We start from the raw sequence: 22,669 nt of genomic DNA, 5'->3' as shown, positions 1-22,669 counted from the left end.
GAGAGATTAGAATAAAACCACCACCATTTCCCAGTTACATTTTATTTGGTCTCTGTATTACCTAACTGTACATATCCTAATATTAAATTCCTTACAGGTTGTACATCCTACAGTGTACTATGGGTTGAAAGCCAGATGATTTCTAACATACCGAGAGAATAATACCAAATGTTACAGTCAAAGTGAAGAAATAAGCAAGCCTGCATCCCAAAGAATAGTCTCCCCTGCTTCTGTCCCCATTAGAAACAAATACAAAATGCACCAAACTTAGTAAAGGAACAGATTGCTACTTTCTACAGCCAGAAGGCATCTATAGTACATCAAGGCTTATTTAGCATGCATTGGCGTTAATGTGAAGGAAACTAATTGTGGAACCAAGAGGTAGGACTGGGCAGGGAAGGAGAAAGGCAGGTGGTTCTTCTCAGCAGCCAGAATATAAAGGAGAAACCCGATGAACAAATTAAAAATCTAAAAAAGGTGAACGGATGAATCCTTTGTATCTAGTTCTAAGGCAGTGGCACAATGTCTCCTTCTCTCCAGGAGTAAGGCCTGTTATGCTATGCAGCGGTGAACTAGTGAAACCTCAGGGAGAACTCTTACAGCAGGGGTAGGGCTATGCTGTAGATTATTTTCTTACAAAACTGCTAGACAAAGAAACTAACCCCAGTGTTGAGATTTAGACTCCTTAACAGAGGTGACCTGGGGCTGGCCCCTCAGACAGGATCCTACGTGGGATGGGGCTTGAGTCTGATCCTGTCAGATAGTGACAGAAGTGCTGAAAATCCAGCACGCCTGGTTTGAACATTCTGGCCAAGCTGTTCTATTATCCTCACTTTTTACTGAGGCATAGGCAGGATAAGCAACTTGCCCACTGTCGCAGAGCCAAGACTAAAACCCATGAATCCTGGCAATGGGGCTATTGGGGACAGGAGACAAGCAGACTCTGCCCCATCCCAAGCTTTAAGGGGAGCATTTAGGAGCTATGACGGGGGGGGGGGGGGTTATGTTTTTTTCCTTCACCTCAAACACCTAGCAAATACATTGCTGACATTCTTGCTTAGTAGAGAACTCAAAAGACATCACCTGTAACAAAGGCATTAGAAAAGACAGGAGTTTAGTCCTCTGCAAAGGGAGAGAGAAGTCACTGGACAGAAAAGGCAAGAGCCTGGAAGGGCCACGGGTCACCTTGCTGCTTGACTCCGCGCCGGCTGAGGACTCAATCTCTGTTCAGAGTGCACCAGGCAGCTGTAAGAGAACAACCGGTCAATGCAGGCGCTCAGTCTCGCCCCTGAAGCTGTGTGTGGGCAATGGCCAGCCCTCCCTGTGGTGGTGCGGTGGGAGAGGGCAGGAGGAGGCGGTGTCAAAGCGGGACTGCTCATAGCAGCACAAATGGGAAGAACCTGATCTCTGCCTCCAAAACAAATCACTCCGAGGGAAGGTAGCTTGTCACACAGCTAAAATGTTGCGGGAGAGGAACAAGGGGTCAAATCCTGTATTAGTAACTTTGGTGTAAAGCAGGAGCTGCCGCAATCAAATCAATCTGAATTTACAGCTGTGAGAATGAGAGCAGAATTCAGCTGTTTACAGCTGTGCTGAAAAATGAAGTGCTTAAGTAATTAAATGCTGCATGATGCTAGCACCATCCATTAGGACCCTCTTCCCCTCATGCTTTGCAAGCTAACTACACTTCACAGCTCTGGTGGGAGGTAAGTCATTATTATCTGCAGGGACAAACAGAGGCACACAATGGATAAGGCCTTAGCTCCATACACAAGGTGTATTGTTTTAACTATACCCCACTGGTGAAGTGGTACAACCCTTTCAGTGTGGACATGGTGAATGGTTATACGGGTATAGCTTATTCCCATATGGACCTTCATACTGCATAGCTGCAGCCATAGGAAGGGGTGTTACTGGTATTGCTCTATTTTGTTGTTGTTGTTTGTTTTTTAAATCACATTGTTAACCAATCAAGTTACACCAGCAAAAAAATTGTGTGTGGGCCTTAGAAAGTTGCCCAACTTCACAGGGCCACATCTGGTCCATATCTCGTGACTTCCAGTCCTGGGGCTTTTACAAATTTGAAAAATCAGCAGCTGCGCTTCTTTGTTCAGCAGTGAGAAATGTGGACTCATTTTGTCTTGCACTGAGTTGCATACAAATATTTAAAGTGGAAAACTCCCGCCATACACAAGCAAAAAAATCCACAACAATGTTTTATGCTGCTCTCAGGGAGGAGTAACCTCTATGCTATGAACACATGGGCCTGATTGTCCAGTGTGTTATCGGGTACAGTCATTCACACTGAGGGGGCCAAGTGCCACCGTCATTTGGGCATTTTATACCCAGCATAGGCTTAAATGACTCCAGAGGGTCTACGGGCCTGAAGAATCAGGCCCTCAGTGTGTGTGGAGGGGGAGTTGTGGCACTGCAAGCTGTTTTAATGCCTGCAGCTAAATGTATTTAAAAATATACCCCGGGAAGCTTAACATTTTTGTCCTGAAGGACAAAGTACTGTTCAACGGCATTTACTGGGCAGGGCAGTGATGTGCAGACAGGTACAATTTAAGGCTGCAAGACTGCAGGGTAGCTTTTCTGATAGGGTACAGAGCTCACTAGTGATTAAACTGAGATCCTGCTGCTTAGTCCCTTGAGACCTTTCTGCCTGAAATGGCTGAAGCAGGCGCTTTGGCATGGGGATTTTGCTTCCAAGTCCCTTCAGCTATTAAGATCCGTTGACCTTACCTGGCACAGATACACTGGAAACTGCTTCAGGCTGAGTCAGTGTGTCCACTTTAACATGCTGGAACCCCTTACAGGGAGCACTCTGCAGGTGGCTGAAACAAAGTTTGAGACACTGTTAATTGTGGCCTATACATTCTCCTGTGTTACGGGTGCCCATTGCTACTGGGAATTGCAATCAGGAATGATTCACGGGGATCAAGAAAGACATGGATGTTTGCAGGGAAACCCGCAGTTGCTGTTTGTTTGCTCGCTATATCAGGGTCCCACCGTATGCTGACTTGTAGGGGTTTTCATGTACAGGTCCAGTAATCCAGAGTATTTGCTCCTTTATCGAGCAGGCTCACTTTTAATCAGCTACATAGTAACAGAATTGGTCTTGTGCGAGGCAGCTGTGTTCATGCACATGGTAATTTTGTAGCTCTTTCACCCACATCTCCAAGAAGGAAGGAAGAAATGAACAGGAGAGAGGAGAGCCGATGTCTTGAAAATTGCAGGGGCTGATCATGGAAGCTTAATTGAGCGAGTTAGCAATAAATAGGAAGCTAAATCCATGCCAAAGTTTTCAAATGGGTGCTTAAAATTTAGAGCCTTACATGCCCTATTTAGGCACCTCAATAAAGACAGCAGCTTTCCAGAGATGTGGAGGCCCTGCAGCTCCGTTGGGAGCCTGGTCTCTACTATTCAGTTTGGCTGGTTGATCACTGGTTTTGCCTCTGTAGTAGAGCTGGCCCAGGCCCTCCAAATTTGGACCCGTGTGTGTGTGTCAGGTGGGCTTCTCCTCCGGCTACTAGCCTATGCCGCAACATCCAAACTCCTGTTTGGAGCACCCTGGCTCACGCAGAGCTAGTGTATATCTGTCACCCTCCCTGTTGCAGTGTAGATCTAGCTCAAGCCTGCACGCAGAGTGGCTCCTCCCAGCTGCAGGCATTCACTGCCTCTACTCAGACTTTAAACCATTTCTCTCCCTCTTCTAGGCACTCCTTTAATTCTGTGCTTAGTTTATTGTTTCTCACATTTTGCAAACACCCCCCCAACCTGCTGTCACCTTTGTTTCCCTCCCTGCTTCCTCCCCTCACTTCCCCCCTGCCCCAAACTCATTGGTCTCCCTGTGTCACCACCTCCACCTCATTCCTGCCTCTACCTGCCCACAAGTGCAGGGCTGGCGCTAGGACCTAGGGACATGGTTTTGCTTCAGCGCCTGCAGTTCAAACTCCCACCCAGCAGCCAAAGGCCTTTTGGCCACTCTCATGCTAGTTCACACCTAATACTGGGGCAGGGGCAGGGCCTCCCTCTGCTGAAAGTCCATGTAACCAAAGCCAGCTCCACATGCGAGTCCACCCTACTGGGGCATACCAGTTCAACAGGAGCTAGGGCAGATTAAGGCTCAGAGTGGTATGGAAAACACGACTGAGTCAGGGCTTGCCCGGGGGCTGAATTTGGCCTCTCTTTACACAGCACGGCAACTATTGTGATGCCCGGGCTAGTGGGTAACATTGCCCTTTACTGCACAAACTCAGCCATTGCAATTAGAGCTTTTGAATGAAAGACTCAAACAGTCCTTTAAGAATACTGTGGGAGACTGTATCAAAAGCTTTGCTAAAGTCAAGATATATCACATCCACTGCTTTCCTCATATCCACAGAGCCAGTTATCTCATCATAGAAGGCAATCAGGTTGGTCAGGTATGACTTGCCCTTTGTGAATCCGTGTTGACTGTTCCTGATCACCTTCCTCTCCTCCAAATGCTTCAAAATGGATTCCTTGAGGACCTGCTCCATGATTTTTCTGGGGACTGAGGTGAGGCTGACCAGTCTGTAGTTCCCCAGATTCTCCTCCTTCCCTTTTTTAAAGATGGGCACTATATTTGCCTTTTTCCAGTAATCCGGGACCTCCCCCGATCGCCATGAGTTTTCAAAGATAATGGTCAATGGCTCTGCAATCACATCAGCCAACTCCCTCAGCACCCTTGGATGCATTAGATCTGGACCCATGGACTTGTGCATGTCCAGCTTTTCTAAATAGTCCTTAACCTGTTCTTTCACCAATGAGGGCGGCTCACCTCCTCCCCATCCTGTGCTCGGTGCAGCAGTCTGGGAGCTGACCTTGTTTGTGACGACCAAGTCAAAAAAAGCATTGAGTACTATAGCTTTTTCCACAGCATCTGTCACTAGGTTGCCTTCCCCATTCACTAAGGGTCCCACACTTTCCCTGACCTTGTTGCTAACATACCTGTAGAAACCCTTCTTGCAACTAGCAAGGGATGTGAAGGGTAACAACTGCAATTGTGCTTTGGCCTTCTTGATTACACCCCTGCATGCTCGAGCAATATTTTTATACTCCTCCCTAGTCATCTGTCCAAATTTCCACTTCTTGTAAGCTTCCTTTTTGTGTTTAAGATCACCAAAGATTTCTCTGTTAAGCCAAGCTGGTCGCCTGCCATATTTGCTATTCTTTCTGCACATCGGGATGGTTTGTTCCTGCGCCCTCAATAAGGCTTCTTTAAAATACAGCCAGCTTTCCTGGTCTCCTTTCCCCCTCATATTAGCCTCCCATGGGATCAGTTCCCTAAGAGAGTCAAAGTCTGCTTTTCTGAAGGCCAGGGTCCGTATTCTGCTGCTCTCCTTTCTTCCTTTTGTCAGGATCCTGAACTCGACCATCTCATGGTCACTGCTGTCCAGGTTGCCACCTATTTCTACTTCCCCTACCAATTCTTCCCTGTTTGTAAGCAGCAGGTCAAGAGGAGCACAGGCCCTGGTGCAAGTGCTGGAGGAACCAACTAGGAAGTTGTCCCCAACACTTTCTAAAGACTTCCTGGATTGTCTGTGCACTGCTGTATTGCTCTCTCAGCAGATGTCACGGTGATAGAAGTTTACAGGTCACAGGCCCTGGTTCTCATGGGAGACTTCAGTTAGTTGTCTGAAGAAAGCCTCGTCTACCTCATCCTCCTGGTCTGGTGGTCTATAGCAGACGCCCACCATGACATCACCCTTGTTGCTCTTATCTCTAAACTTAACCCAAAGACTCTCAACAGGCTTTTCTCCAGTTTCATACTGGAGCTCTAAGCAATCATACCGCTCTCTTATATACAGTGCAACTCCTCTGCCTGTCCTTCCTGAACAGTTTATACCCATCCATGACAGTACTCCAGTCATGTAAATTACCCCAACAAGTCTCTGTTATTCCAATCACATCATAGTTCCTCGACTGTGCCAGGACTTCCAATTCTTCCTGCTTGTTTCCCAGGCTTCTTGTGTTTGTGCATAGGTACTTAAGATAAGTTGGGTAACCCTCTGCTAGAAAAACGTCATTGCTACCGTATGTTGGGCACACAGCTGGTGGTCAGCAGCAGGGTGGATGGAGATGCTGAACACGGTGCAGTTCTCTTCCCCCCCCCCCGCCCATAATCAGACAGCCAAACCAAAATGGCCCTAACTCAGCAAAACACAATCCAATTTTGAAAGCATTGGCACAACCATGGGCTCCCCAAAGCTCACGTTAGGGCCTTAGGCTCCCTCTTCAAGGGTTGGGGAGAGACCGGCACCAACGAATGATCTCCACAAAAGCCAGCAGGGAGCCACCTAAGCTAGCTCCTGGGAGATGCCGATGAGGGGAGTTGTGCTAAACCCTTCCTGTCATGGAGTGCGGGGCCTAGCTCGGCTTGTGAGCCACAGCCAAGAACCCCTCGCTTGGAGTCAGGTGCCTAAACTGTTTCATGTGAGATTATGTACATGTCTAATCCCACACAAAACAGCTGGGGCGGGGGAGGGGGCAGAGCCCTCCTGTGTAACCTTTAGGCTAAGAGATTTCATCTGCCCCCTCTCAGCTGACTACGCACATCATTGGCCTATGGGATACATTAATGGGTGGGGGGAGGGGAGGAGGAAACACCCGCAATCTTGCTGTTGAAGCTGTTCCACTTTAATTAACTAGCCCAGCTCACAGCGAGACTCCCTTACTTGCCTGGGGCATAGGAGAGGCTGGGTCACGTTCCCGCGCTGCCTGTTGAAAAGGGGTTTGAAGAGGGCTCTCCAGCACTGAGGTGTGTGCCCTGATTTTTGGGCTGGGGTAATGGAGATCTGCAGGACAATGGAACAGCCTGCCTCAGGAGGGCATGGAAGCACCTTCGCTGGAGGTTTCCAAGAGGAGGTTGGTGAGCCATCTCTCTTGGATTGTTAAGACACTACAAATCCTGCACCTGGACAGGGGTTAGACTAAATGAGTATATCTGCTCCTTTTAAGCCTATGGCTCTATGAGTCTATCATCCTGGTTTGAATCCCACCTCTGCCTGCTAAGAAGGGGGCTGCAAAGGGATTTTTATGCTTCCCTGGTGACTGTCCTTTGAGGTGGGACAACCCTGTCCAAATCCTCTCTCGCTCTCCAGATGCCCTTGTCTTCTTGGGACAGAGATGGGTTTGGACAGAGATCTCCCACCTCTGACCCTCCCTGGGAGGTGGAAGGTCCCTGTTCAAACCCCTTTGCGGAGGGTTTGACCTGGGATCTCCCATGGCCTGGGTTAGCAACCTAACCAGTGGGGACAGAAGACTTAATTAAAGATGAATTGGGGCTAAAGAAAACAAACATCTGAATCAAAGTGTAACAGCCCCTCACAGAACAGCCCATTGTCCAGTGACATGGGCACTAACCTCCGGGGGCAGATCCCCTCCGCTCCCGCATTCTGCTCAGGCAGAGGCAGAATTTGAACCAAGGTCTTCCCCACTTTAGTTCAGTCCCCTAATCTCCATACCACAGAGGGCTTTTGAGGCATCTTTTGGCCCAATTAATATGTAGTTAAAGGGAACAGATTCATCAGAAAAGAGTGAGGATGCCCTCCCTATCAGAATACCTCTTCGTGCAGCACTTAGGACATTCACTTGAGATGTAAGCGATGAAGGTTCAAAACCCTTCTGAGCAAGCTGAAGGGGGAGTTAACCCAGCAGTACCCACATGTAACGTGGCATGTACTGAGCACACTCATTCAGCGCTGCATGCCTGCTGCATCAGCTCTTCCTGGACCTCCACCTAGAACGCTCCAGGAGCAGTGGTGCTGGAACGAGGGGTGCTGCCACCACCATCATCAGCACCCCACACTTCAAAGATTGTTCCAGCACCACTCTACTGGAGTTCCCGGGGTAGTTTGCCCCATTGTAAAAACAAGTCAGGAGAAAGGAGAGGTTCTAGTCACCAAATGACCCCAAACTTGTACCTCAGACACAACTCCGGGTCTTAAACTGTCCTACCAGTTCTCTGGCTGTGCATTTGCATTTTACAGCACTTTAAAATTAAACACAGGTCATGTGCTGGTAGGGGAATAGCTCAGGTACGACCACAAATAGTACCCACGCCCTTCTGCTTGCACAGTGGTTTTTAACCTGTGGTCCCCGGACCCCTGGGGGGGCCCACAGATATGTCTAAGATTTCCATTTGAAATGTTTGGGGTCTGCAAATTAAAAAAGGTTGAGAACCACTGTACTAGCATACCAATTTCCAAGCCCATCGGACTCTATGAACTTTAGAGCACTTTGAACGTTCACCTTTTAACAGAAATGCTACTGCAGTCTTTGTGTGGCCTTGTGCCTGTTAGCAGCCCCCGTCTTGCTCACAGCAGCACCACTTCATCATTCCAAAGGGAACATCTAATACTGCCTGGATTATTGGGTTTGGGAGTTTTTACTTGTGAGATCAAGGGAAGACGGGTGAGATGCATTCTGTGTGAATACTGCTAATTTTTCCCCTAGCTTTGTGCAAAAGAAAAGATTTCTTCCCCATCTCAAGAACACGTGTGAAATTTCAGCTACAGTGTGTCAGTAACCTAACGGCATGCTATCATTTATCAGCCTGCGCTCATTGTCGACGGTGTGAGCGAAGAACAGAAAAAGTCAGCCATGGTCACATATCAAAGTGGATAAATATTCTAGGAGGTAGTCATAGTCTGTCTGTTGATGGGTTTATAAATTAGGACCATTACTTTGAATTCATATCATAGACAGACCTGACCTAACCCGAGAGTTAATGAAGAACCAAGCAGTAGCTGAAGCAAGTAATCCTTGCTCAGTATCACTAGCAAGATTTGAAGGTAGGTAACTGCAGTCCAACCCAACTGCAGCTTTTTCAGGGTCAGCTGCCAGTATCTCGCTGGTATCTCTATTGTACTGTGGCAAGAAGCAAGCATCTCTAGATAATGTGGTTACAGGTTGTCTGCTAAGAATAAAACAAGTGAGAAACTTCCACTAACAATGGCAGCCCCTGAAATGTGCAAACGATCAGTTAAGCCTATGGAATCAGCCAACAGTTCAGTCTCCACAAGTGTCCCCTGTTAACAAAGAATGGGTGATTGATAGCATGGGGCAGCTTGTTCTTAAAATGATGGTGCTGCCCTATGCACCAGAAGCCGTCCTCACCTTTGTGCAGTGTGGCTGAGAGAGAGTTTGTGCAACAAGGAGATGCAAATGCCAGAGGGAAGGTTTTGTGTACTCCGATGCATGAAACACTGCTAAGTGTAGCAACAGGGTATTGAACGCATCAGCCACAGATTCTGAGGGGGAGTAGAAATGTTTCAAATATCTACAAATTACTGACTATTTTTGCGAGTAAATATAGCTCGGAGGGGTGTTGCATTAGACATTCAGTAGCTCATAGTTCTATGTAGGGGGTTACATAAGAGTACGTGGTTATACCTTGTTAGTCACACAATATAGTCATGCAAGACATTCTACAGCCCTTCTATTAAGAGCCATTACTGATCTATAACATGTTGACATGTAGTGTCATTGTATTGTATTCCATCATAGAAGATCATTACAATTGTACCATGTGTGCTTCAGATTTATGTCTCTGGTCAAGCAGATAACAAAAAGTCTATGCCAATAAAAGTTATTACTTCGCCCACCTTGTCTCTCTCATAAAAATATGTTTTATAATTCAGGGTCAAGGGTCTTATTATCTGCATAACTTCATAAAAACAACAGACAGAAAAACTTCCTCAGCACAGTCCATTCTACAAATAATGACAAATATTTTGGGATGTATAACCTGGTACAAACAAGCTCATACTGTCATGTGACTACAGACTTCTGCTTTAACCGAAGGCAAAAAAGTACAGGAAAATGCATAAAATATATCACCTGGGGCTAAATATTTCCCAAACACTACTCTTTTGAGTACATAGTTGTATTACCAATTGGGTATTTAGAAGCTTTCTGCCAATTTTGGGCAAAAATTAGATTGTTTCTTTGAATTATGGCCCTGTGATGTTGCACTCCATATGGTTTATAAAAATATGTTGATAAGTGTGAATATGATGTAACTGGAATATGCTTTATGTAAAAGGTCTCTTGTAAGGTATCATTACACAGCATATAATCTACTGAGTGTGTTAATCCTATTTGTATGAATGTATCATTCTTGTATCTGAAATTAGGAATATGAAATATAATTCTGAGGTCCTATTGTAGTTATGCAAAGTGTGGGCCATTAATGGTGGTTTGGAATCCTGATGGCTCCCATTAACTAGGACAATTGGTTGTAGATGGCGCTGTTTACTTATACAGGAAGGCTTACATGTGTGTGCCAACAAGTGGGTAATGAAGTCTCACAGGATATGTGAACATGTCACATGATACTGGAATCCATCTTTAACCTGGTGCTTTTCCATTTAGAAGGAGGGGTGAGAACCCAGAGAGAGACAAAGGATTTCCATCTTGTGCCAAATATATAAAAGGGGGTGGAACAGAACAAAAGGGTCCCAGTCATGAGAAATTCCCTGCTTTTCACCTAAGATGCCTGCTGGAACTAACAAGGTCTGTACCAGGGGAAAGGACTGGACCCAGATTAGGAAGGAGTCTAGTCTGTGAAAGAAGCTTAATGGAACATCTCTAAGGGTGAGATTTACCTGTATTCAGTTTCTTAATATATTAGGCTTAGACTTGCATGTTTTGTTTTATTTTGTTTGGTAACTTACTTTGTTCTGTCTTTTATTACTTGAAACGATGTAAATCCTACTTTTTATACTTAATAAAATCACTTTGTTTATTAATTAACCCAGAATAAGTGATTAATACCTAGGGGAGCAAACGGCTGTGCATATCTCTCTATCGGTGTTATAGAGGGAGGACAATTTATGAGTTTATCCTGTATAAGCTTTATACAGAGTAAAACAGATTTATTTGGGGTTTGGATCCCACTGGGAGCTGGGTGTCTGGGTGCTGGAGACAGGAGTACTTGCTGAGCAGGTTTTGGTTAAAGTCTGCAGCTTTGGGGGCGTGGACGAGACCTGGATTTGTGTTTGCAGCAGGCTAGCGTGTCTGGCTCAACAAGACAGGGTTCTGAAATCCCAAATTGGCAGGGAAAATGGGCTCATTGGTAGTCTCAGCACATCAGGTGACAGTCCCAAAGGGGTCTCTGTGACCAAACTCATCACAGGCCCTTTTTGTGATTTTGTGATGATAATGTTTAAACAGTACGTGATATAGAAAAATGGCACAACTTCAAGCATCTACATCCCCCCTCGTGATGACCACCAGATATGTGCCTAATACGTGGCAATGCAGCCAAGAAATTTTTCTAGCTGATGGGTTACCCTTTAGTGCCCAAAAAGACTACGTTAAGATTCACCTTCCTCTTCAAGGCTGGGCATGCTTCCTCCACAGCTCCCCGAGCCCCTGCTAGCAAAGGAACCAAATCAAGCCCTGAGTTCCACGGCACACAGGGGAATACATTGCATTCAGACAGCAGAGACCTGTCCTCCTCAGGACCCGCTTGCCGAACTTTAGCTTCCTCATGTGTGCAATGGGGAAGATCCTCACTTTTCTGAAGTGCTTGGAGTTCCTCTGATAGGAGGCGCTGTCTATCTACGGCTCTTTTCAATGACCTAACTCTCCATCACTTAGTATGATGAATTTTATCTGTACGTAAGTAGAAGCGCAGCTCCATCTTTCCTTTCTGGATACAGCTGAAAGATACAGCTGGCCATCTGCATAGTGCTCTGTACATTTCCCAGTAGGACCTTGTAGGAACAGATCCTTGAAAGGATGTTGATTGGGAAAATGGGCTTAAACGGTGCAATAACAGAGAACGTAGATGCACGAGCCTGTTAGAGGAACTAGGGCCATCAGCCTCTGCTCTGATCAAACTTCTCCTCACCCTGAAACTCAGTCACGCACCCATCATCTACAGTGCTTTATGCAATATGTGGAGGAGTGAAAGGAAACCTACCAGGCAAACGAATACATATACCCTCCCCTCTGCCACTTCTCTCGCCTCTACCAAACCACTCACGCTAGAGTCAGACGCAGCCAGGGATGGGCTTACGTGTTCTGAGAGGAAGCACGAGAATCCGTGGAAAAGGAAGAGGCATAAGCCTTCTCCTGCCAATGAAGCTCCCTTTCCTAACTTCTCTCCCCATGAGACTCTTGCTGCTCTCATCCTTTCCATCCCTCTGTTTCTAAAAGATAAGTTTTATTGCTGCCTCTCCTGGCCACAGCACTTCTGCCTCGAGGGGATGGTGGGCCAGGGCCCTTGTCTGGCTCTGAGCTCAACAGACCTTAGCTATTGCAGTGGCCGCACAAAACCTAGTCTTGAAACAGTTCCCATCCAACCAAATGAAAAGCAAAATGAATGTCAAATACCATTACGGCAACAATGAACTTTGAGATGCTGCTATGAAGAGTTTCCCATGTAGTATGAAATATTTGTATCTGTGTGTGTGTGTCACACACACACATACACACACGTCTCGTATATGTGTGTATATATAATAGGGAGGGTCCCAAACCAAGACCAAGGGGGTTGGATCACCCGCAATCTGCAGGTCAGGCCCATCTCTGATGTATCATTTTTTTAACCTGTAAGATTAAATGTTGCTACCCTACCTCTTCCAGTCCTCCTCAGACTCCCAGAACTCATAGACGATGAAAGTGACTCCGTCCGGGAGCCTCACTGCAGTTACACTGAAAGTGATGAGAGAGAGAGAGAAATCAAAAGCAAACACACATCTATGTTGAGCAAGATGAACTATTCCAGCCACACCACTGGCTTGGGAGCGCCAAGCGATGACTTGTCAGCTTGCATGAAACTCACTGGCAGCAGGGCACTCAGCTGCGAGAAGTGCAACACATCCCAGCTCCCCATGTCAGACACAGACACGAAATTAATCGGATACTGGAATGTTCTGCCTGCCCAGAACCCCCACTCCCAACCACGGAAGCTGAGGGCATTCAGCACATTTCAGAAGCCGGACCGAAGGCCGCACAGCACAGTGATTGGATGTTGGATTCAGGATTTCTCCATCTCACAGGTGCAGGAGCTTGTAGCCTCTGTCCGAGTCTAAGATTGAGACTGTCGATGAGTCAAAAGTCTCAGTCACCTTCATGCCCCAGTATGAACCAACGCACTTGTGTAAGCAACCAGCGGCACTATGACACTGCCTCTAAGGCTGAAACATGGAGCTAGTGTTACAGTGTGGCTGTATCTTCCTTAGCTTGTGAGCGTTAAATAATTTAGGGGGAGGCAAACGACAGACTATTACGTTTACCTGGCCAAGGCCCGAGGAGAGATCAGCTGCATCCGATAAGAGCAGGGATTGCGTCTGACTTTTCTGTTGGGGGGGGGGGGGAGGAGGGGGCGGAGGAAAACCGCTAGCAAGTCTGTTCCAGGAGCTTTACATTCACTGACTTCACGTCATTCCAAACAGCCACAGCACTTTCTGTGGCCTCAGAATTTCACAGGGACGCCACTACCTAATGCACCAGCAGAGCACATGGCTTCCCTTGACACTGCTTTGGCTCGTGTGCGTTCACTGTTTTTTCCTGACCTCTGAGCGGTTCTGACACGTCCCTTATCCTCTTACATACTGAATGATGTACCTGACGCGGCTTAGACCCCACATGTCTCCATTGTGGGCCAACATCCCTGATGCACCACCCCTATGGCTCAGACTGATGTAAACTGCTGCACACACACAGGCCAGCATGGTAGTGATTGGATTACATTGAAGGAGGACTCAAATGGAAACTTTTGTTTCAGAACTCCGAGGTTGCTGATCTGGGGTTTTAGGTGGATCCATTATGAAGACACAATTTGGATACCAATCCAGGTTTGGATTTCAAATTGTCCTTGCCTCATCTTGCCCAATTTTGAGGGTGATTGGATTTTTGGTTGGGGCTATCTTTAGACTAAAGCTAGCTCTGTGTTCAGTATGTGTCATTTGTAACTGGCAAAGCTGTAGGCATCTGAGTAGCTAAAGCAATAGTGGTGCTATATGTTAAACCTGAAGAGATTCAGTCTTTGAAACAGTTACTCCCATTTTCCTTCCGAGAGGCGGAGAAGCATACTCACTGGAAACAGTCTCTCTGTCCTGCCACATTCTTCAGGTACTGCTTAAGGGAGCTACAGAATTCCCCCAGGTGCTTCTGGGAAACCGTCATCTCATTCCGTACCAAAAAGAGATACTGAAAAGGCAACGCAAAACAGAACAATAAAACAGGCGCGTTCTAATGCAGCTGGAAAGTAAAGCTGGTAGATTTCTTTGTTTTATGTCACAATCACAAGCTTGGCAGTCACCTGCTGTCATTTTTACATTAATCTTGTGCTTTCTGGCTCCACTTAATTGCTTGTCACTGAGGGCCTGATTTCACAAAACAGCAGCAGAGGAAGCGCCATCTAGTCGATAAAACACTGGACTGGGGGTCAGGAGACCTTGGTTCTGTTTCTGGCTCTTTCACTGCTGTGTGACTTTGGGCAAGTCACTTCAGCTCTGTTCACCTCACACCTTCTGTCTTGTCTATTTAGACTGGAAGCTCCTGGGGCCAGGGCAGTATTTTACCACACATGAGTACAATGTCCAGCACAATGGGGTTCTGATCTCAGGTGGGGCTTCTAGGTGCTACCATAATAAAAATAATAAACAGGTAGAGAATTTCTGTGTTGATGTTAATTGGACTTTCCCAGTTAGTAAGCAGTTAAGCTGGTAGTGTTTGTAAGACTGAGCAGTAAGTCACTGAATATTTTTTTGCTTTAAATTCTAATGAGATAGTGTGTTCATCAGACATAAATACACCTCTACCCCAATATAACGCTGTCCTCGGGAACCAAAAAATCTTAATGTGTTATAGGTGAAACTGCGTTATATCGAACTTGCTTTGATCCGCCAGAGTGCGCAGCCCCCCCCGACCCCCCCGAGCACTGCTTTACCGCATTATATCCGGGTAGAGGTGTATAATGAAAGCTTCTTCAAAAGATTATGACTATTAATCAAAGTTTATAAGAAAGGTGTATCCCAATCTTTTAAAGGATCATGGAGTGCAACTTCTGGGTTGGAGTATTGTCAGGCTAAAGGATGGTGGTGACAAGCCAGTCAGTGTTAGAAGAGCATAGGGTGACCAGATGTCCTGATTTTATAGGGACAGTCCCAATTTTTGGGTCTTTTTCTTATATAGGATCCTATTACCCCCCACCCCCTGGCCCGATTTTTCACACTTGCTGTCTGGTCACCCTAGAAGAGCATCATTTTCTTGGGTCTCCCAGGGAGGGAAAGCTAAAACAGAGCAGAGATTCTGGAGTTTGATTATTTCAGGACACAATCCTTCTCAACTCTGCCTCATTTGACCCGAGATAAACCACCTGCATCAGAGTTCAGTGTACATCCATTCCACACAAACGTGGTGTAATCTCACTGTAGATCAGCAATGAATAAGCAACAGCGACAGCGGAAAACTTTGCATGCTCTACAGCGCTCGAGCCACTGGCATTTCAAGCTTCCTCTTCTAGTGTCCCTCATGTGGTGTCTTTGCCGCATGTGGTGTCCCATATTGGAGCTAGGCCAGTGGAATGCTGTGCGGCTCACAATGCTTTAAAGCTGTGATGTGACCAAGTGCATTTTGTTTTGATACCTTTACGTTACTTGTCCTCATAAACAGACACTATATGTTACCCAAATCTCATGCTATCACACTAGTATGATTGCAGGGACAGCATCTGAAAGTTGCCTAGCTCCACTGGTCTGCTAGTTATTAGAACACACACACACAGACCTGTAAGCAAACGCAAAGTGGATCATCGAGCCCATTCCACAGCGTAATGTAAGATGCAAGCAATAGACCTGAGCCAGAAGGGAGGGAAAACAACTAACAAGACACATTTAAAAGGTATTTTGGCTCTAGAGCAAGGCAAACATCTCAGGAATACCTTCCTGTAATGCCCATTAACTGTTTGGGACAGGCTACGCTCTGGCAACAATATTTTTGCATAGTGCCTGTCCAATCTAATTGGACAGGCAATCTGATTTAGGCATGTGTAGTGGAAAGGGAATGTGGAAGAGAAGACAGTGAGTTTAATTTACTGCAGTGACTACCAGTCACTCCACAGGTAGAAATCACTTCTTGGCATGCATTCTGCTCCCTCCCCACTGGGGTGTTTAATGATAGACATGGGACTAAATTCATCCCTGGTGTAACGCCTCTGAGAAGTAAGAGGAGGACACTGCCCTGTATGCAAGGTTTGGGGTTCTTTTGATCCAAACAGGGGGTAGAAAAAATGGTCTCCGACTTGAACTCTCATGGTGGCATGGGGTCTACACCCTGGGAATGTGATGCTATCCCAATTAAATCAGTTCAGTGGGATGTTTCCATTGGGTTATGGGTGGTTTAAAGTCCGTAGGGCTGGGCAGAGAACTCAGCCGTACTCTGCAAAGTTGGTCCACGATAAATGGCTAAGACTCTGCATACTCCACTCTCTCCGTTGGGAAGAGAAGATAAAAGCAGACGACCCAAGGGATGCCTTGTCCAACAGAGGAAGGTGTGGCTCCGTGTCCTATTCAGAAATCCCAGGCAGCAATGAAGGGTCTGCAGTTAGTGTAGTTTGAGTCTCATTACTTTGCTGAGGTTCTAGGCATGGCAGCACTCTCACTAGACTGCTAGGGACAGGGGGTGAGGGCTGCGCCAAAGCCCTCCAAGCTTTATTACAAACACCTGTTCTAGATACAAGAGACCCACGCAAAGCACTGAAATAACCATCCCACAAGGACGTTTTTCCCCAAACCAAATTTCTATTCATAATCATTGACTTTAAACACTTTTAACAATGCCCCATGGTTCTTCAGCTATAAGCTATCCCACTTTTAAGTTAAAATACCCTTTTCCCTCAGAGACCAATGGGACCTAGACCCATCATGGAAAGGAAGTGAAACTGCTCTTCTGCTGAATGAAAATGAGTTTTTGGCCGTTCAATTTTTATACTCCATTTGCTTTTGATAATCAGTTGCACTGTTCCATTAAAAGTGAAGCGTCTCTTAGTTAACCTGTTTTGCCCTTCAAAGCAAACAGTGTCACCACCAATGAAGAGAGCCACGAAGACCACGAAAAGCCTTTTTTCCCAGGCATTCTTCCTCTTTTCACACACATCATATGACAATAGGAAAGGAATTAGGGTCCAGCTCCTCTGGTATCCCGTCTCTGACAGTAGCTCATGCCACATAAAGCAGTCATCTCAGTAAAACATCCCACCATATATTTTTCAATACTATTTACCAAAAGGGTAAAATTGTTCCAGACAACAGCTACCTACCAATTTATTCCCTGCTGCATAACAACACAGTAATTTTTGATAGCTACTCTTATCCTGATGACTACTTCTCTTTTGAAACTAAGCTGTTTGCACCTAAATAACATCCTGCAACCACGAGTTCCACAGTTAACTATCCATTGTATAAATATTTATTTCATTTTATTTGCATTTAATCTTGCTGCCTTCAAATAATTTCACTGCATGCTCCCTAGTTCTCATGCTACATGAAGCAGGATAAACAGAAGCAACTCACTAACCTTTTCTCTGATACTTAATAGCTGAAATGTTGGTGATAACGATCTAGTTAAGGATATACAAGTATTTCCACAATAACCCCCTATTTTCAAGTTTCAGAGTAACAGCCGTGTTAGTCTGTATCCGCAAAAAGAAGAACAGGAGTACTTGTGGCACCTTAGAGACTAACAAATTTATTAGAGCATAAGCTTTCGTGGACTACAGCCCACGAAGAAGTGGGCTGTAGTCCACGAAAGCTTATGCTCTAATAAATTTGTTAGTCTCTAAGGTGCCACAAGTACTCCTGTTCTTCCCCTATTTTCAGTCACTAATAGCTTCCTGAAACCTTCTTATATCAGGGTGAAATTTTCTAGGCAAGGTCTTTGTCCAAAGACAAATGGCTTTGGAACGCATAAGCCAGTGATTTGTTCGTTTTTATGTCTGGAGCGGCCCAGCCCCACCTTCTCCGTAAACGGGAGGGTGGAGGCTGTGGAATAACGGATGAGGCTTTACATATGCAATTCCCAGAATAAAAATAGTGAGCTCAGAGGCCTATGCAATACAAGCATTGAGGGCTGTTTTTTTTTTTTAAACAGACGGGAAAAAGACAAGCAAGAGCACATGTTAGTGCCTCCTACCTCAACAGATCCGTCCTGCCTTCAAGTTTCCAATCATAAATAGGCATATGTAAAATATCCTCCTGTGCAAAAATGTCTATTTATACCTACACACCGGGTGTGTCATTTTCAGCATTTTAGTACTTCTCAGAATAAGCAGGAACAGCCCGTTCTGCATTTAGCAACTGAGGGAACAGAGAAGGGTAAAACACAAAATTCAGAAATAAAGTATTTAGCCCTGAGATAGCACATCTGAAGTACTTTATAAACATTAACCAGCTAATCTTCCTCACACCTCTGTGAGGCAGAGAAGTGCTATTATCTCCATTTCACAGATGGGGAAACTGAGGCACAGAGACGTGTCATGACATGACCAAGGTCAGGGGGCAAAACTGTGTCCGAGTGAGGATTGGAACCCATCAGTTTCTGTTTCAGCTCCCTAGGCTCAGATCAACCGGCTGTGCCTCTGTTTCAGAATCCATACATGTCCAAACTAGAACGACAACCAACCAAGAGATGATTGTTCGTCTCCTGCTTTGGCAGAGGCAGGTTTGTTTTTTTAAACATTGCCTTGCTTATTTTGTCTCTCTACCCGTACAACATTCTAGGTGATGACATAGATCTCTGCCTCCCTTTAAAATGGTCGGGGGGTTGAAATACCAGAGCTGGTCTGTTACTATCAGAGCGATGTAATGCTTAACGTGACATATACGCAGAACAGCACAAGTGACAGCGGAGGCTTTGCATCGGCAAGGATAAGCACTATGCATAGGCCCCACTGAGTAGAAGTGAGTTTCAGATAGGGTTACCATACGTCCGGATTTTCCCGGACATGTCTAGCTTTTTGGTCCTCAAATCCCCATCCAGGAGGAAATTCCAAAAAGCCGGACATGTCTGGGAAAATAGGGAGGGGTCGTGTGGCTTGCGTCCGGGCTGGAGCCGGAGCCAGAGCCACTGGGGCTGGTGGTGCTTGGCCGCCGGCCGGCACCGCTCGGCCAGGGCCAGGGCCGGGCCGGAGCCGGGCCGGAGCTGCTGGGACCAGGGCTGGGGGTGCTTGGCCACTGGCCGGCGCTGCTCAGTCAGGGCCGGGGCCTGCGTGCTCGGCCGGAACTGGGGCCGGCGCCCCAGGGCCCGAGCCAAGCCGGGCCGGAGATACCGGGGCCAGAGCCTCTTGGCCGGGGCCGGCCGCTGGAGGGAACCGCTCGGCCAGGGGGGCCGGACTGGGTTGCGCTTCCTCGTGCCCCCCCACCCCCGCCACCGCCTCAGCTTACCTGCTGCCTGCCTGTTTCAGGCTTCCTGCGAACATTTGATTCGTGGGAAGCAGGGGAGGGGGAGGAGCAGGGAGCTGGAGCATTCAGGGGAGGGAGCAGAGTTGGGGCGGGGACTTTGGGGAAGGGGCAGAGTTGGGTGTGGCTGGGGTGGGGAAGGGGCGGAGTTGGGGCGGGGCCCTGTGGAGTGTCCTCTTTTTGTTGTATTAAAATATGGTAACCCTAGTTTGAGACCCACTGCATGACTGCTCCTCTATTCTTAAGAGCGAGGTAAGGACAGAGAATGGGTGTGTCTGAAGGCACTTAGCTACACATTTTCCCTTTTTGCCTCTCTGCTGCTACTTACTAGACAGGAGTAACTTGGCAGCCCCATAATTAATGGTGTGTTTATTTAATGCCAGGATCAGATGCTGCTGAGCCCCCTGAAACAATATGGCTTCCCCAGCACCCAGCACGACAGCCACAATCCAAAAGTGCTGGTATTTCCCGGGGGAAGACACACTGGCTATTCTGCACCCAGTGACTAATGTCACAGCCGCAGGTTACATGTGTTGGGCATTCCCTGGTGCCCACTGCAGGAGGACGGAGGTGTTAATGGTCACCCAGGAAAATCACCTGCTGGCTTGCGTGGAGAAGGATTTCTGAGGGAAGTCGAGTCCATCATACGGAGAGCTGCTGCATGGCTTCGCTATGTGGGCATCCTTCCAGGAACAAAGACCCAAGGCCTTTCTACGAGGGACTCTCTGCTTCATGAAGATTGACAATTCCTCCCCCTGCAACATTTCCACTCCTCTATCCACTGAGGATTGTTTCAGTCCAATAGGGAACATCACAGGACCACCTCTATGCCTGCATCACGCTCACGCTGTGCCTGTGTCCTTTATGACAGCCCCTTTGCATCCCACCCAGATTAAACAGCAGCTGCTTGGCAGTAGCATAAAGCACTCCCTTTCCCCTCCTGAGGGGAACACCTCTTTGATGTTCCTGGATTCTGCTGGCTGGTGTGTGGCACCTTCGCCTCCATATTGCCACGAAACCACTACCAGAATGAGCGCTGTTCTAAGGTTCATTCAGCAACATGACAGACTGACGCAGTGTCACATGGATTATTTTACCCTGCCTTTCATTCTGGCTCTGCGCCAGGACTGCTCCCTTCTCTCCTCAACAGCTCACCGTCATTGTTTCACATTTACAACCCCAGTGCAATGCTTCATAATGGTCTACAAGCAAGGCTCGGGGGCCAAAGACGGGCAGGCATCACCACAGCAACGTTACCAGCTCATAGCAAAGATACAGCACCATATCATTGTTTGCAGTGCGTTAGTTTCCTTGAAATGCCACTTCAGTTTCCAGCTAGACAGCCACAGGCCACCTCTAGATCTGAGAGCACATTTCCTAGCACATCTCTGTTTCAGGGAATGTAACGTTCACTATAATTGCTGCAACAGTCCGTGCTTGCCCTCAAGGTAATAAGGGCTTGTCTTCAAGGAGAAGCGATTTTGGAAAAAGGTAAGGTGTGAATTTAAAACACTTATGGCTATTCTGGAATAATGCCCCACACGGATGCTCATTCAGGAATAAGAGTATTCACGCAGGGAGCTATTCTGCAATAGCTATTCCAATCAATTTTCTGGGGTAGACAAGCCCCGGGTCCCTATTATCATTTGTATTTCGATGCTGCAGGAGCCCCAGTCGTGGATCAAGATGCCACTGTGCTAGGTGCTGTACAAATACAGAACAAAAAGTTAGTCTCGGCCCCAAAAGCTCTGCTGTAATACAAATACGAAATAAGGGTAAAATCTGGGTTGGGATTTCAAATGTGGAGCTAACAAAGAGAGCTGTCACTTTGATTTAATATTTATTCCCTTAGAAATCTGAATCTGGATGAGAAACTAAACATACCACAAAAAAAGAAAGTTAATCTCTGTGCCGTCCTGATTCCTAGCTATGTAACGCTGAGATGGATGGTGCATTCGAAATGCCTAAGATAGCAAGTACAATAAATCTGTTCTGTGGGCTTATGGGATTCCAAGCAACAGCTTAAGAGAGGCAGTTTCCACTTCATTTTTCTGTTTTAATTAAAATAACTGTGATCAATGCACCTTCCTACTTACATCAAACTCCTCTGACAATAGAAAAATGACTGCAAGAGCTTCCAGGGAAAGAAGAAAGGTCTATTCAAATCCATAAGAAGGACTGCCAACCATTAAGGGATAATTGGATTGTGTAGGCTCCATTTGTAATTATGAGCAAAGAAAGATCTGGAGAAAAATCATCTTCAATGTCATTTTTCTGTGCACAGGGGAATAAACCACTAGCAGCAGTGTCATTCATACCCTGGACACGGACAGGAGTCATTTCAAAGGAGAAAGGCTTGTTCGAGTCCATTTCAATGTGGAATTACATGCTGCACTGCTAACCCAATGGAGCAAAATCTTTAGAAGACATGCAAGCAGACCACAGAAGCTGCCAGACTGCTTCAGATTCAGTATCATGTCTCTAGTTCTAGAGACTCAACGCTTCAGAGGAAGGGGAAAGAAACCTCATACTAGATAAATATGGAAAAATCGATTCAAAGGGAAGATTCTTCCTAACACCCTTCACTCAGCCCTTCCACCTTTAAAACAAAATACATTCAGATCCTATCTAATGTAACTGTGGATGTTCGCATTAGCCATATAAATAAACATCCAATCCTTTCTTGAATCCCAGCAAACTCTTGGCCTCAATTATGTCAAATGCCAATGAGTTCCGCATGCTACATCTGCACAAAGTTAAAGAAAAAATATCTTTTTTTTTTGGTCTGTGTTCTTTGGAGAAAAGCATAGGTTTCCAGATAGCTGTTTGATACATCAGCACTCCTTAGAAATTGCCACAGATATCCCAAACGCAGTACACCGCGTGAGCTATTTTCCTGGTCTTTCTCCAGGGTGATAAGCATACTCCTGTCACACAGCACTGTGTGTTATATCAGGACCCCACCGTTTCTAACATTTCTAACAAGTCCCTGCGCTCAGCGCTCTGACTTAACAAGGACAATGAATCAGTATTTGAGGAACGCTTCTCCGCTGTTGCAGGCTGATTAGAGTTCTGACACCCATAATAAATAGAGGATAAGGACAGATGATCCCAGACTTTCAGGCTGTTTTTCCCTAAAGCAAACTTGAAACTTGCCCAGTTCATGAAGTGTCTCCATTTGTATTCCTTTGTCCTTTAGAGTCCAACCACGCCACGCCCTGAAGTGGTGG

The 22,669-nt window shown here is 46.4% G+C and overlaps 1 protein-coding gene across 1 annotated transcript in view; it reads right to left on the bottom strand.

Moving 5' to 3' along the window:
- Window positions 1-12: 12 nt before the first annotated feature.
- The window catches only part of NECAB2 (N-terminal EF-hand calcium binding protein 2), a 298,228-nt gene continuing 275,571 nt past the window's right edge, over window positions 13-22,669 (bottom strand). The window contains exons 10-13 of the mRNA XM_054049452.1: window positions 14,078-14,190; window positions 12,613-12,690; window positions 2,746-2,837; window positions 13-1,245 (exon numbers count right to left, since the gene is read on the bottom strand). Coding sequence (XP_053905427.1) covers window positions 1,217-1,245; window positions 2,746-2,837; window positions 12,613-12,690; window positions 14,078-14,190 — 312 coding nt within the window. The 3' untranslated portion in view covers window positions 13-1,216. The remainder of the gene's footprint in view (window positions 1,246-2,745; window positions 2,838-12,612; window positions 12,691-14,077; window positions 14,191-22,669) is intronic.

This window comes from Malaclemys terrapin, chromosome 14, assembly GCF_027887155.1.
Source record: "Malaclemys terrapin pileata isolate rMalTer1 chromosome 14, rMalTer1.hap1, whole genome shotgun sequence".
NCBI classification, from domain to species: Eukaryota; Metazoa; Chordata; order Testudines; family Emydidae; genus Malaclemys; species Malaclemys terrapin.
The sequence above is the reverse complement of the archived record's forward strand: the minus strand, read 5'-3'. Positions and strand labels throughout refer to the sequence as shown.